The sequence below is a fragment of the Anastrepha ludens genome, chromosome 4 (assembly GCF_028408465.1).
Source record: "Anastrepha ludens isolate Willacy chromosome 4, idAnaLude1.1, whole genome shotgun sequence".
Lineage (NCBI taxonomy): Eukaryota > Metazoa > Arthropoda > Insecta > Diptera > Tephritidae > Anastrepha > Anastrepha ludens.
The window spans coordinates 128,915,167-128,931,328 of record NC_071500.1 but is presented as its reverse complement, the minus strand read 5'-3'; the positions used below and the strand labels follow the sequence as shown (position 1 = coordinate 128,931,328).

Below are 16,162 nucleotides of genomic sequence, written 5' to 3'. Positions count from 1 at the left end.
TCCATTAAAAAATAAGAGAAAACACGACTCTTGCTCATAGAGTACCTAAACAGGCTAGCAAAAAAAATAGACTTTTTTTCATTTTATTTCAAATTTTTTTCAAATAACAGCTATTTCACTAAAAAAAAGGATACAAAACTTTAAATACGCATTAATAATTAATGGTTGAACTTCGATTTCGGACTACAGCAGCGCACCTTCGGGAGTCCACGAGCCGCTCACACTGTTCCTTTGGAATTGTTTGCCAAATCTGTAACACTTTTCTCCATAGATCCATTTTATTCGTAGCTTTTGGCATTTTAGAAAGCTCTCGCTTCACTATTCCCCATAAATTTTCAATTGGGTTGAGATCTGGGCTCTGCGAGGGCCATTCCAGTACCCGAATACCTTCATTACGCAGCCAAATTTTTGTTACAGTTGCAGAGTGCTTCGGATCATTGTCTTGTTGAAAGCTCCAAATTATCGGCATCTCCTCTGAAGCATAAGGCATCATAACATTTTGTAAAATATCCAAGAATTTTGCCGAATCCATTATAGCGCGGTCTTCTAGTATGGTCGTCTTCCGTGGTCTTCCCCGTTTTTCGTCGGTTCTATTTTTGCTTTTAAGCGCATTTCTCACTAAATAATCGGATCTTTTAACAATTTCGGCAATATTTTTGATGGTATAATCTTTTTTCCGAAGATTTTCTATGATTTTTTTTCACTTTCGGTACAATGAACGCGGCGACCCATTTTACAAACTTTCAATTCAAAAGCACGTTAGTGAATAATTATTCATGACAATACAATACTGGACTAGCTGATTTCTTTGATTTGAAAAATTTTAAGTGGAAATTAACGGAGCTTTTCCCATTTAAACTGTTACGAGTCTATTTTATTTGCCAACCTATTTAGGTACTCTGGATGGTGTTTTCTCTTTTTTTATGATGGGAAGGTAAATAATTTTGTTGTTGTTGAGAGCAGTATATTGAAACAAACAAACGTGTGCAAGATCGGTATTTAATATTGCAATAATATTTAAGATATGAACGATGAAATGCATATCAAAGGTAAGAGTCTATTTTTTTCCACCACTGTAAGTAATGAACACACACCGTTTCACAAGAAAAAACGCAATCAATAAAGAGGTTCGATATAACTTTTGTGTTTTTTAAAAGAGTTAAATTGTCCTTTGGCTTTCGATAAAATAATAAAAAATAGGGAACATTTGGACTAAAAATCAGAATAAAATATTTTCATATAAATCGCGGGATTTATTAGTTAAAATTCGTTTTTGTTTCGAAATGTACATAGGGGAGACCGGGGTAGCTCGGCACTTTTTTTTTGAAACTCCATACCTCACTAGATATTCCACAAATTGAAACTTGTGTAAGTTTGAACAAGTCCCACGTTATTTAAAAATAAAATGTTATGGAGACATTTTTTGAAATGGTAGTGTAGACAAAATATTTTAAGGTCATTGGAAAAAATTAAAATTTGCTGAATGTACCCCATGGCGGGGTAGCTCCAGCACTTGACGGGGCACCTTCGTCACTCATGTTGTAAGGTATAGTTATTAAATAAAAAGTTCTTTCAAACATTTTTTCTTAAATTATATTTTAATAAATAGTATATCAGTACAAACGAAAAGCATATTTCATTTAACTGTAGTGAAAAATAGTGCGTCTTGGGCCAAAATAATAGAAAGTTATTTGGTGTTGAAACTACTTAGATCAGTCTCAAAAATATATTAAGTGCCACAACGTGATGTTGAAGCAGGGTTCACAGGGTTTGGAAGTTTAAATAAAAATTTCACTTTTCAAAACCAATAATATATTCTCGTTCTCGGGCTTTACAAATGTAAGCTGCGGAATGTCAAGCTTCCTAAGAAAGATAACAGTGAATGTACATTTACTAAGAATCTCAATGATTTCAGCAATATAATACACTTTTTTTTTGCAGGTTTGAGAAGGTAAGGTAAGAACGAAATTTCCTACACTAAGTTCGAAGTCGTTTGTCAATTTATCGTTTGAAAATTTGTCCACCTCCGGCGTTTCCTTACCATCAACAAAAGATCCAATTGATTGGTCAGTATCTGCGTATTCAATGCTTATGTTACTTTTGTCAGAGGTATCAATTTCCTTTCGAAACATAAGTTTAGGCTGTTTGGTCTTTGGGCGAGAATCCTTTTTAACATTTTTAGTATTTTTGTCGTTTCAAACATTTCCTTTAGCTGAAAACCTTATATTTCTTTTTGCTGCTTGAGAATTTTTTCCAATAACTCTATTTTCCATCCTTTTTTTCTCACAAGAACTAGTTAAAATTCAGAGCAGTCTTTTTAGAAGCGTTCAAACGGGAAATGGGACGAATTTGTTCTGGTGTTTTGGTTCCACCAACGATTTCATCTAGCTGAAGTGGGTGTGCCATAGCTAAAGTATTATTTTCGCCGAATGTGCCCCGACCCTTCCCTTTTCTCTTTTCTCTATTTTTTTTTTACGTTTTGACATTTTGTATATCCCTTAATCACATTTTTCACAAAATATACATTTTTACCTTTCAGTTACTATCAAAATTTGTTAAAAATGTGAAATACAAAGGGCAGAAAACACTTTCTTGTAATAACCGAAAAACACCTTAGGCACTCGAGAAAACACAAAAGCACGTGTAACTGTATCAGCTGCTCAAATAAAGAAGTGAAACTTTGAATCAATATTCGTTATTAGTGGTGCGAAAGTTTTCACCTCTATAAGGTGATGCCAGACTGCTCCTTCATACTGAAAACGCTATTGCCGAATGTACCCCACAGCCGAAGCTACCCCGGTCCCCCCTATATGTGTTACAAAAAAAAAATTTTGTTATAAATAGTAAAAGTTTGGAATAAAGAATCGCGATTGTTGTTGTTGGTGATTATAATGGCGAGAGAAAAGCCCACCAATTCCAAAAATCATAATAAAAACTTACCACTTCTGCGATCCCGAAGTTAAAATTGTTATAGCATTCACATATCCACTATTGTCTACCGAAACCCATAAGACGTCGTTTAGTTGAGCTTCCATGAGATTGCATGCTCTGGTAGCGCTGAAAAATACCTTTCGCTTTCCATTGGCATAAATAACATCTGCCTTTAGCCTATATAGTTCATTTGCTTGACCTAAAGACTATTTTCCTCCATCAGTATTTAAATCTATGACTTAGTTACCTCATGCTACTCACTCTAAGCCCAGCCCGCTGATTATCAGTGAGAGTTTCCTGAGATGTTTTAGCCATACCATTGTCCAAACTCGCAATAGTAACATTTCCTCGATATATGAAGTTGTTCTGATTTTGCACATCAACAGCATGACTTAATTGAATATTAACCCAATTATCATACTCTAAATAACCCTGTAAAATTAACAGTCAAACCCATAGCAAACTTATTTTAGAAGATTTTACCAAACAAAATTGGAAACGGATCAACAGCGCCACAATACAATATATATAATGAAAATAATCCATTTTTCAACTAAACATGTATTCTAGATATGTTCAAACAACATTAGAACAAGATGGAAAATTATCGACGATACTATAGAAAATACTAATTATGGTTTAGGACTATCGATACTATCGGAATTCCTTAACTACATATGTAAATTGCTATCAAACATAAACAAAAAGAAAAATTGAAAACTTGAAGTGGAAAATGAGATTGAAAAGCACTGTCCCACCCAACCTATCCGCCCAATTAAGTAGAAAGAAGACTTTCGTGACAGTGACGATCGGCATAACTCGATCGCATTCGCATTAGATCATGAAAAGTTCGACCAGTTTTAGAACAATGTCATATTTTCAGATAAATACAAAATTTAATACAAAATGGCGAAACGTAATCTTCGCCCACGTAACATCTTTCAAGACCTCTTTGCTTGTAATTTGGTTTTTCTTTATATATTTCTTTCCAGAAACGCCCATAAGTGTTTAATAAGGGTTAAATAAAGCTTATCCATGTGTTTTACTGTTGGTAATACATGTTCTTTATTCAGCGCTGTACCAGATTTCTTTCAAATATTTTTTCTTTCTTTGATACCAAAAATGCAAAACTTGCTTCCATTCGAAAAAATAACATTTTTCCATAATACTGCACTTTTCCCTTCAGTTAATTTACAAGAACAACCGAACTGATATTCATGCCCTGCCTGTTGTTCTGTCTATTTTGTAAATGATTTCGTGGGGGTCGGTAATGATTTGGGGATGCATGGCAGCAAACTGGAAGGGAAAATTGGTAATTATAGAAAACATTATAGACTAATATAGCTATTTAAATATAGAAGAATATTTATATGTACATTTAAAATGTCAAATACTTGATACGAAATGAGGAACAATTAAAACCAGAGTTCTTGAATAAAGTCTCAAGAAAAGGATCGCGCATATGGCAAAGTTGAGCGAACTACAGGTTCAACACCTTAAAAAAGAGTTTATTTTTGACGGTTGGGTTAAAAATACCTTCGCACCATATAGTAACCGTCGCTACTACGTGTGTGGGAATTCCACTAAAAATATCCTTTCTCTTCTCTTGGAAGTTTTCCTCCACCCGGGGACTGCTTCCTCATTGCTTCGAGGTAGAAGGCCAAGACGGCGTCCTAGGAAGAACACTTACTTACTCACCCTCGTCCAGGGTCGCCTGGTTTTATAAACCTATGCTCAATGCTCTTCAGCATACCTTTCCATTTCACGCTTCTTTTTTCGGATAATATTCTCCACGAAATTTGCAACGGCATTTCATTTTTCTTCGTCTATCATCATTTTCTCGCTAATTTCTTCAGGTGTAAATAAATCAATAGCTCGTTGCAGACCTGTTCTCTCTATGTTCCACCTCTGGCATTTAAAGAAGGTGTGCTCTGTTCTCTGCTCTGTGCACAGTTCTGTATGACGAAGCTCTAATCCATGGTCTTCTAGCCATGTCTGAACTCGGATCATCACCTGAATTAACTTCCTTTTGGCTTCGTCAGTGTTTCGAGCGATTATTACAGCTGCATTGTCATCTACGTATCCCACTAAATGCACATCCGAGGCATCTCTATTCGAAGGATTTCATCGTAGCTTATATTCCAAAGTTCAGGTCCGAGTATTGATCCTTGCTCCGCACCTGCTGTTATTTGTTTAGTTTTGCATCCTTTTCACGTTTTGCATAAGAGCACGCGTTTGCTTAGATAGCTATTGAAGATTATTTGGGATCTTGAATTAAACCTTTAAGTCTTCAATTACGTCGTCCCAACTTAAACTGTTGAATGTATTTCTAATATCCAGTGTGGCTAGTAATACTAAGTGGTTGGAGTGTTTTTTTTTTGTGGGTGAGGTAAGGTTCGTAATGCCTTCGCACTTACAGCGACCGTCGTCTTCTGCATCGTGTGGTGTGGCCGAGGGTAAAACGATCCTTCTTCTTCTTCTGGGAAAACACCCTTCCCGGAACTGCTTTCTATATTACTTCGCGAGGGCCCAGAACGGCATCCATAAAGGACCAATTCTATTCACCCACGTCTGGGTCCACCATATTTGTAGCCAGCTTTTATGCTATAGGCTCGTCTTCTTACGTCTCTATCTGAGGTCAATCTTTTTTTCTGTAGTACGTTCTCGATGTATTTATTTACCGCGTTCCAGCTATCCTCGCGTTCAAACATTTTGCTGATTATGTTGCTCGGTGCGATGTCGACAATCTGCTCCCTTAGAGCATTTCTTTCCGCGAGCCATATGTTACAACTAATCATCGCTCAGCGCTTCGCAGTATATGCACTTGGAATCGGTTATCTTGCCCATGCGGTATAGGGATCTCCGGAAGTATCCGTGGCTCGAGAGGAACTGAATTAAGAAGTAGTTCACTTCCCCGAAGTCCCTTTGGACCCATTTGTCAATTGATGGAATAAGTTTCGCCGTCCATCTGCCACTCGGTTCAGTGTTCCATCGGCTTTGCCACCAGAGTATGGTTTGGCATCTCCGTTCTGAGAAGCTAATGATGACGTGTTTTTTCTTGGGGTCCCACGCATCCATTCGTTCCCGGTCCATGAGTTCGACGGGTATCTGCCCGCTGATCACGAAAATTGCTGCGCCAGAGACAGTGCGGTAGGCTAAGGCAATTTTGAGTGCCGCTGTTCATTGCACAGCCTCCAGTGATTTGCGTTTGGCTTTGCAGCTTAGCACAATTCCCCATACTTCGCATGCCGTACAGGAGAATTGAGCTTGTGGCCGCCATAATTAGCTCTCTTTCCGCTAGATATGTATCTTCTGGCATTTCTATGCTCAATATCCCATCGTAGCCCTGATTGCAGAGAACGGGGCCGAGAATAGATTCTTGAGCTGTGCCGGACGTTGGACGTTATTGCTTTTGTTTTCTGAATCTTTAGCAGGTATGCACACATTCGAACCCTTCTCGTAGTGCCTTTATAATGTTTATCCATCGTAGGATGTTAAAGGTGCGAAAAAAGTGTGCGCAAGCGTTTCTAGGACGGTGATGTGGTTCGGGTAGTGGCATCAGCGTTGAGCGCTGCTTTCCACCTCCTGTATTGCGCCAAGGGTTGGTTTTCCGCGTCGGAAACCGTATTGCCTTGCTGATAGTCCTCCTGCACTCTGAACAGACTCTGCAAGTCTGCGCTGCATGAGTTTCTCAAGCAATTTGCCGGCGCTGTCCAGCATGCAAAGCGGACGCCAAGCTGACGGTAGCGCTGGGTCACCCTTAACCTTACTGATCAGCATCAGTTTCTGTATTTTCCACAGCTTAGGGAAGATGCTTTGAGCAATGCATGCATTGAAAACATCGAGCGTCACATCTGGTCGGCTTTCAGCCATAAATTTGAGAGCTGCCATAGGGGCTTGGAGCTTTGTTTCTTTTGAGGCTTCTTCCTGCGATTTTAAGCTCTTTCTCGGTGAAGGGTAGGAACATCTCGTTCCCTTGGGGTCTCGGTCCCCGCACAGCATAGGGTGCGTGGGGAACAGTCTGAACACTATTTTGCTGATAGCATCTCTGTCTAGAAGTTCTGGTGTGGAGTTGGCATTTAGCTTCCCCGCGACAATTTTATAGCCCACACTCCAAGAGTAGCTATTTAGATCCCTTCGAAGTTTCTCCCATTTTGCCTTCTTACTGGCGATGATTGCTTGCTTCAGCGCTTTTCGGGATTGTCTGAAATATGCAGCTTCCGCCTCTGCTTCTCTGTTTCGACTGGCGTGGTGTACCTTCTTCTATTACGGCATGGGAATTGCTTCAAAGTGAGCTAGAAACGCTTCAGCGTTCACTTTGGCCATGCTCCAAATTAAAAAAAAAAGCGGAGGGCATCTTATATGCAAGGTTTGGGAAATGGCGTGGGTTATTGGTAGCGTGTACCTTCACCTCAAAAAATGTAACCCAACAGACATTAATCAAAACACGGTGGAAACTGGGGAGGAGGAGAAGGATCACGGCATAGAAGACAACATCGAAACCGCCCTAAATCTACAAGACGTGAAGGAGGGTGAGCTGGAGCAGGCATCCAAACCCGTGAAGGAACCGAAGTCTGATGCTGAAGATCCTTCAAATAAATCTTCGAAAATGTAAGGAAGCCTCAGTTGAGCTCCTTCAGAATCTAGAAGGGGCCAACTACGATGTGGCTCTGGTCCAGAAACCGTGGATTGGTTCGGGAAGCCTAGTGTCTGGACTAGACTCACCAATCTACAATACATACTTCCCGATCGCTACAGACAGTAGTGACAATCCAGGACTGCAAGAATAAAGCTTTACTTCTTGGGTCCTGCTACATGTCATACCGCCGGACGAGCTTCACAATTTGGTCAAGGAAGCTGCGCGAAGGAAGCTAGCGCTTGCCATAGGATCCGATGGAAACTCACATCATACCATCTGGGAAAGCTCCGATAGAAACGATAGAGGTGAGTCCCTATTCAATTTTATTTTACAAAGTAGACTAGAAGTAGCAATCCGTGGGGAGTAACCAACATATATTGGACCTACCTCGAAAAATGTTCTAGACTTAACCTTTACAAATAACCTTACGCTGGTAGTAGATTGGAGAGTGTTATTAACGCCTTCTTTCTCCGATCACAGATATATACATTTCAGAATAACATTCACGCCCAATCTAAAGAGCAATACCTTCAGAAATCCTAGAAATACAAACTAGGATCTGTTCAGAAAATTGCTAATGCAAAAACCATTGAGACCTCGCAGGTTCAGCTCTTGTGTTTAACTGGAAGAGAGTGTTAGAACGGTGACAAGGGCACCTAATAAAGCATATCTCGCAGCATGCACTCACCTACGCTTAAAACGCAGATCAAAGCGACATTGATGGAACAAGGAGCTGGGATCACAAAGGCGAAGTGTATTAGAATTCTATAAATTGGCATGGGCAGCCGACAATGAATCCTGCTGGGAGGAATATAACAATCTACGACGAACTTATAAGAAAGAGAAACGTAGGGCCAAAAGAGAATCATGGAAAGAAGTACAAAAGAAGCGGCTAGGCTCAGAAAACTTTTGTCGAAGGAAAACCAAACAAAGTACCTTGGAGTAATTTTGGATAGTAAACTATCATGGAAGTACAATATATTAGATTATAGGAAGAAAAAGGCCAGCAACGCACTGTACACCTGTAAAAAGATGCTGGGAGTTACATGGGGTCTATGAAAGAATACTCAACTTGTCACTGATTGATATTGCGATCAAAATACATCAAGCAACTCCAAAATAAATATATACGTTGACAGCCAAGCTGCGATAAAAGCAATAAACTGATACCAAATCTCATCTAAAAGTGCTCTAAGAAGCAAGGAAGCCATAGAAAGATTAGCCGCAGACAGACGGTTGCATATCTATAGGCTACCCGGATATAAGGGCATTGCAGGAAACAAAATTGTAGATGAGATTGCCAAAAGCGCTGTTTACAGACAATTCGAACAAGAAAACGACATACTGAAACCTTTAAATACGGAATATAAAGAAATCGCTGCGGACATGAAAATACGAATAGATAAGGGGTGGAATAATCTAGCCACTTGCCAAACAGAGTGCAGATAAATTCGGATAAATTCCGATTCGTACTAGCTCTGCCTAGAAAAGAAAGCAGCATAAAATTAGTTCATGTCAAACTAATAACTATTCAGATTTTGAATGTAATGATACCATGAAGCGCAAATCATTACATCTAAAATCCAAATAGTTATTAGTTGGAAATAAACTAATTTTATGTACTTATTTGCGAACAAATCCACTTTTAATTTGTAAATTAGCAAACACTTTTCCCCTGAATGTAAACCAGTTCTTCTCATAGCCGCGTATTTATTTGGAATACATATATATATATATATATATATATGAATTTATATTATTATAACGCTAGTTTTGTGTAGTATATAACGAATGTAATTCATATAGTTATCCGACAACGTCATAGTCATAGACAAGATCAATTCTATAAGCTAAGTAAAGAAATTGTAATAAATAAAAAACAAAAGTAAATTGTAGCTTTTTGGAAGCATTTCAATTGGGAGTTATGGAGTCCTCATAACTAGCACACGCTGCATATAGGTGAAATTCTATCTAAATGGAAGCAGAGAAAGTATTCACTGGTTTACTTGCATTTACATGCACATCACCACAAGGCAGGCCCACAAATGTTGATGATGATCATTCACATGTATGATTTGAGTCTGCAAGATATTAATAAAATTCATAATGTACTTTTATAGTAGGTAGGTCTCCGCAAATTTCGTTTTTCCTGCTCTCCCCTTCCATTTAATAACAAAATTGAATACTTTGTTATTATGACTGCTGTAACTTCTTGCTCAGGAGTAAATAATAATCCTAGTTGTTAATTATTTTTGCTATTAATAACACAAATGTACTTCGAACAATTTAACGCGACACTCGCGTTTATTTACTATTCACAAACCAATTCGCCTAGCAAATAATTATTTTGACACTTGTGCCAAAAAAGCAAGAACAAAATACATGTAACTTTTTGTTTTTGTACAACTGCTATCCCCTTTTATAGATACGCCTTGGTGCATATATTATTTGTATTGAAAATTAAAACACCATACAAAGCACTAGTTCGACTCGCTGATTATCGAAAAGGCGTACAAAGATTTATTAATGCAGGTCCCCAAGAATTGGCAATAATTTTATCTGGTGGTGGTTTATATACTGCTACATTGAAGCTGCTAACTGGCCTCGGATTATCACCTCTTCCCAATGGGTACGCCATATTACCAAGGAAAGCACCAATGAAGCATGGGCGTGGTTACAAGAAATTGAAATGGTTGGTGAGAAAAAGTAGTTTCTATACAAACATTTTCTTTGCTATGTGATTTTTTCTATAATTTAGATTTGTCACTGTTACAAAAACTCATTGATGATTATGAGTTAGATAATTCTACTAGCGCACGTAAATATATAGTAAACAAGCTGCTAAGTCTCAACACTTTTTTACCGCAATGGCTATATAATGACGACAAGGTATGAAATTTCGGTGTAAAAACGTTTTATATAATTTATTAAAAAGATGCATACCAACAGTTGGCAAATTGTCCAGAGCTGTTGTATTTGTTCGTCAAACAGAATTCCTTAATTGAAGCTGCCGAGTTACCACATGCACTGTTGGAAGCTAGAAGCAAATATTTCAGTTTTAAACATACAATTGCGATTATAAACCAGGAAATTGCCAGTAAATACATTAGATCTTTTGTTGCATGGATTGAAATTAAATGCTAATTGAGATATCGGGTATAAGCAGGTATACACAATAATAATTCGAATAATAGGCGTAAATAATCATTTGTTTTTTATATCATTGGAGCTCACAGATTTATAGGACGTCATACAGACTTATATTGATACCGCACAGCGCGCAGGAGAGGATAAAATCCTAATGGATGAAATAAAATTAATATAAATTTAAATTAAATTAAATAATCTATTTTTCAATTAATATTTCAAAGTTTAAGAACTTATGTTCTAAATACAAATTATAAAAATTAAGGTTTTCTTGTATCTTAAAAAAAATAAAAAATAAGTAAAAAAAAGAATATTTTTTTCTTTTATACATATTTAATAAAGTACTAGCAAACCCGGCGAACTCCGTTTCGCCACCCGATGACTTTGTTTTTTGTAACATTTCGTTTGGGGATTAAAAGATTAAAAAAAAATATTTTTTTTTTTGTTTTATATTTGAAAAGGAAAAATTGTATTTCATTTCACAACAGTAATGAATTCATTTCAAATACAAAAATGAAGTGTAATTTAGTTGAGCTTCTTTAAGTAAAAAATGAAAGTGAATCCAAAGTAAATACCGGATCGAAGCGTTATACGTGTCCGCAAATTATCCGTTTCATTGAAGTGCTCTTTGGTAAACCCCATTTGTTGTTCTTTGGTCTGACGTTAACTCAAACAAAGCGGATGGTTTCCCTACTCGAATTGCTCGTTGACTTAACTAAGCATAATTCTGTTTGGGAAAACATTTTCGGTAAGAGCTAACTGAGAATGTACAAATCGGCAAAAGTCGTTGGTAAGAGTAATTAATCCAGCTAACGCATCAACTGGGACTTTTCCATTTCCAACAGCTAACAATTGTTTGGAAAATTGTGCAGCACTTTGATCATTTTGAAGTTGAACTCTGATATTAAAGGTTAGCGGTAATGTTTTTACGGTTTTCCACAAAGGTGATGCATTCAGGCAAGCATTCAATTTATCTGCAGACATTCCACGGGGAATTACTGGCAACGTCTGCCTGAAATCGCCTGCCAACAATATCATCAAGCCGCCAAAGATGTTGTTATTTCGCCGAAGATCCTTCAGTGTGAAGTTAAGTGCTTCAAGTGATTTCTTATGTGCCATTGTGCACTCATCCCAAACAATGAGCTTGCATTGCATCAACAATTTTCCCATTGCACTGGATCGGGAAATATTGCATTTTAGAGTATCAATTGTGTTTAAATTGAGTGGCAACTTAAGCGCAGAATGTGCAGTAGGACCGCCATCTAGAAGAGTCGCCGCAATTCCAGATGATGCTAACGCCAAAACTATGTCACATCTTGATCGAATAGTGGCCAAAATCAATGAAATGCCAAATGGTTTCCTGTTCCTCCAGGTGCGTCCAGGAAGAATATACCACCAGTATTATTGTCCACCGCTTGCATTAATGTTTCCGCCTTTTCGAATGATATTAGCCTCAAAGGAATCATGCGAAAGCAGTTATTGTATTTAACGATGCGTTGAAGAAAATGGTTGGAATCGGGATTAGTTCCATCGAACAATTGTTTCAGTGGCTGTGGTGGTGTAAGTAAAGGATCCGGTTTGACTTTTCCTCTTGCGCAGCACAATCCAGCCGTTTGTTTTTTGATCTTTAACGCATTGCAATATCGGCATACAGTCGTCATTGGTCCAATATCTAAATTGTCATCATCACTATCCTTCGCAGTGGGACCATATTGAAATGCCAAGCGATTGTATGATGCCAATGATCTGCTCACACGTTGTCTCAATCGGGCATTTTCTCTTATTATATGTACGCACGTCGTCCTCTCGGCATTTTGGACTATGGACAGACTGGTGAATTTAACCTCAAATGAACGATCCACATAATTTACACAGTTCAACTTACCACCTTAAGGACAAATGCCTGCTGTTGAAGTTAAACAAAAATTTGCACAATACATGTGATTGATTTAATAGTTTCCAGTTGAACTGTTAGTAAACGAATAACTTTAACCTCAATTTTAAAATATCACAGTGAACGAAATACCGGTTTTAAGTTAGCGTTTGAAAAAACGTGCGCATAATAAATGTTACATGAAATTAACTGAGCAGAGTACATGTTATAAACGTCACGGAGCCCGAGACCTTTACAACGAATGCAAAACCGTGGAAATCGGTTAGTGCGTTCTCGAGTTATAGGGTCAGGAAGGAAACCCCGACTTATTTTTATATTATATTGTAGATAAATATATAATATAAAATGAGTTCCCAAGCATGTAAGAAATTTGTTATCTAGAATTTTTAAGTGTACAGTTTATATGGTATGCGATTCTCAACAGTATTTACATAAAGTCATCATAGTCATTAGTAGCCAAGGGCGGATTTCTGATAGCCAAGATGATAGAGAATTACACATGTAAAAATTGCAAATTAAAAATAACAATTGAGCTAAAATATTGCATACATTACTCTTAGTATGCAGTAAGATTTTAATTTTGCCCTTGTTTCGAAGTTTTTTTTTGTTGTGTTTCTCTATTTTAATCTTTTCCGTGTCCAAACATCATCCTCTATTTTCATTTTCACCTTATTAATGCCCGTGGCAGACTTGAAATATGTATTATAAATTAAAATACCGCAAATGTAGGTGACTTTTTTCATATCTACAAGAACACATAAACTAAGCACTAAATATTCAATGAACTGTGGGAAATGTGGTGACCTTTTATTTTGTGACTATTTCCAGCGTGGTCTTTCAGCTAACTTTTCTTCAAGTAGTAAATTAGGTAAGCGTGTTGGCTCTTTTTCCTCTTCTAATCGTTATAAATATGGAAAACAATCAATGCTTAGTTTTGGCGAGCGTTTTTAACGCTCATTGTAATTGCATCGAATCCTCCAAGCCGGTGCTGCGCTTAGGAAGAAATATTATTTAATTGCAAGTATCGTTAAGTATTCTCTTTGCTTACCTGCACACACATCACCGCATTGCATATGCTGGCATCTTCAAAGCAATTTACTCAGGCCCACAATTTAATAAATTAATCGGAAGTACTAAGCAATTTAAACGCGAAACATGAATTATTTTATTTACGTTTCACAAGCAAATCACCCTGAAAACAAACAGCTGATTTTGACGTGATGCCTACACCAAAGGCAACAACAAATACATGTAGGTTTATACGTACGCCGGTTGCCATCACCTGTAATAAATTCGCCTTGGGTCTATTAACGTATGCATATATTGGTGTATTGCCAAATGAATTAATAACAACGATGTGCGAACTTAAAACGAAAGATATCTTCAGTGCTTCCGATTTGTATTTCGGGAACTACAGCAACGGTGACTCAAGGCTTTGATTCAGAAACACATACCACTATATAATTGGCTGATTCCTATTTAATATATGACTTCAACGAAACTTTATAAATTGTATCTAAAATATTTTATATAATATTTACTTACATTAACCATTTTAAACACCATTTTTGTTTAAATTCAGAACTCTGACTCAATCCACAAATATTAATTCGTGTTTATTTTTACTTTGCGATTAGCTTTTTTCTCACTTTCAAATTTGTGCAAGTAAAAATGTATCCAGTAAAAACAACAATAACAATTGTTAAGAAGAAATTTCTTCACGAACAGTCCCATTATCTATGCTCAAACATCCGAAGAATAAAATTCTACGATTTGAATACTCGATAATATCGAAAAATATCGTTGTTTGCAAACATCGATGTTGATTCCTCAGTTCGACATATCATAGCGCGCGCTGTTATGGAAATGGATTCGTCTAGTAAGTCTAAACTAATAATTTTTTTTAGCTTTTTGTGCTTTTTTTGTAGTTCGTTCCCGTTCACGTAGAATTCGCAATAATACCGATTGTTTAGTCGTTATTAGCTCAAAAAATTATTTTTGTTGCAGTTGTTGGGAGCTTAGGAGCAACACAAAATAGTGCCAAGGGAAGCTCTGCTTCGGCTGAGGTAAGGAAAGTCAATTTAATGAACTTAACTAACTTTAGCTATTTGAAGGGTATTGCTCCGGTGTTTATTAAACAAATTATTCTATCGCAAGAAGGAAATTTCCTAATGTTTGGGATGTCGTTTGGAATGATAACATGTGTAGCTGTTGTTCGTTCAATAGATATATCATCTACTAAAATCACCTATACCCTGGAGGATCTCTCTGGACAAATTGAAGCACACTATTGGTTGGAAGAAGGCGACACTTTGAAGGCTCCTGACGTTATGCTAAACAATTACGTCAAACTCTATGGTAGTGTTCGTACGCAGGGCCATCAAAAAATGTTAATGGTTTTTAAAATGTTTGCCATTATGAATTCAAACGAAGTTTGTACTCATGTGTTAGAAGTACTTAATGTTCGATATAAATCTGAAGATTTCGCTACGAAGTCCTCTGATAAAATAAGTACTAATATTGAAGCGAGTGGTCTCAATCCGAATAATATAGGAGGAAATAATTACCTTGGCTTAGAGGGGAAACAGTTGGCTGTTCTTCAAGCTGTTAAGAACAATATAACTACGGAAGGTATTAGCCGGAAAGAATTGCAGCTAAAATTTAGTCACATCAGCGCCAACGAGATTAAGTATGGCGTAGGTTTTAAAACCATTATATATTAAAGAATTTGTAATTTCAGCTCCATAATCGAGTTTTTGATTTCTGAAGGCCATATATATTCCAGTTTTGATGCTGATCATTTTGTAAGTTCAGAGTAAAACCTGTGAAATGCATTTATTTTATTGAACAAATATATTTTTATACGAATGGAGTTTACTCTGTACGTTAGTACTATAAAAAATAATAAAGCTGTAGCGATGATAGTTGACAAGATATTATAGCTAGATGTTAAAGGTAAAACTTAACATTAAGGAAAAGTAATATATTAATTCGTTTCTGCTTTTTCGTACTTTACTCCCACTCGGTAATTAAAAAGCGAGATTATATATATATTTATAATTGGCGCGTACACCCTTTTGGACGTTTGGCAGAGCTCCTCCTCCTGTTTGTGATGTGCGTCTTGATGTTCCACAAATGGAGGGACCTACAGTTTCAAGCCGACTCCGAACGGCAGATATTTTTTTATGAGGAGCTTTTTTCATGGCAGAAATACACTCGGAGGTTTGCCATTGCCTGTCGAGGGGCGACCGCTATATAATAGTTAAATCAAAAACTCCAAAATATTCCACCAAAGCTATTTCTATGAAGAAAAACCTTTTAAAGCAGTACTGACAGCTGGTTGTCAATTTTGGAAGTAATCTGTCTTATGTGAACGGGTAGATTAATTTTGTGGACTTATAATACGATTACATATGCATTAATCACCTATAAGTCAGCATACATAGGTATATGCACCGGCACGCACTCGCCACAGCAAAAATATCACCATTTGCCCAATTCGGAACAATTGTACAATATATTGCGAAGTTAGTAACTTGGAAGTTAAAATA

At 37.1% G+C, this 16,162-nt stretch overlaps 2 protein-coding genes and 2 long non-coding RNA genes across 6 annotated transcripts in view; 2 read left to right on the top strand and 2 right to left on the bottom strand.

Moving 5' to 3' along the window:
• Nucleotides 1–3,536, bottom strand: part of LOC128861176 (ER membrane protein complex subunit 10) — a 38,005-nt gene extending 34,469 nt beyond the window's left edge. The window contains exons 1-3 of the mRNA XM_054099102.1: nt 3,415–3,536; nt 3,193–3,363; nt 2,941–3,137 (exon numbers count right to left, since the gene is read on the bottom strand). Of these exons, the coding sequence (XP_053955077.1) occupies nt 2,941–3,137; nt 3,193–3,363; nt 3,415–3,477 (431 nt within the window). The 5' untranslated portion in view covers nt 3,478–3,536. The remainder of the gene's footprint in view (nt 1–2,940; nt 3,138–3,192; nt 3,364–3,414) is intronic.
• Nucleotides 3,537–9,982: 6,446 nt separating this feature from the next.
• Nucleotides 9,983–10,878, top strand: LOC128861175 (uncharacterized). Of its 2 annotated transcripts, none has more exons than XR_008454346.1 (4): nt 9,983–10,262; nt 10,329–10,459; nt 10,520–10,736; nt 10,807–10,878. It is a non-coding gene; the product is annotated as an uncharacterized LOC128861175 (long non-coding RNA). The 2 variants fall into 2 exon arrangements; XR_008454347.1 differs by having other exon boundaries at nt 10,800–10,862.
• A 1,645-nt stretch (nt 10,879–12,523) lies between these two features.
• Nucleotides 12,524–14,445, bottom strand: LOC128861174 (uncharacterized). Of its 2 annotated transcripts, XR_008454345.1 has the most exons (4): nt 14,157–14,445; nt 13,660–13,893; nt 13,416–13,599; nt 12,524–13,356 (listed from the first exon to the last, which is right to left on the bottom strand). It is a non-coding gene; the product is annotated as an uncharacterized LOC128861174 (long non-coding RNA). The 2 variants fall into 2 exon arrangements; XR_008454344.1 differs by lacking the exon at nt 14,157–14,445 and having other exon boundaries at nt 13,660–14,089.
• LOC128861173 (replication protein A 32 kDa subunit) lies at nt 14,389–15,535 on the top strand. Its single transcript, XM_054099100.1, has 4 exons — nt 14,389–14,490; nt 14,619–14,677; nt 14,726–15,300; nt 15,352–15,535. The coding sequence occupies exons 1-4, from the start codon at nt 14,472–14,474 to the stop codon at nt 15,428–15,430; spliced, it is 732 nt and encodes a 243-aa protein (XP_053955075.1). The 5' UTR covers nt 14,389–14,471; the 3' UTR covers nt 15,431–15,535.
• Nucleotides 15,536–16,162: the final 627 nt, after the last annotated feature.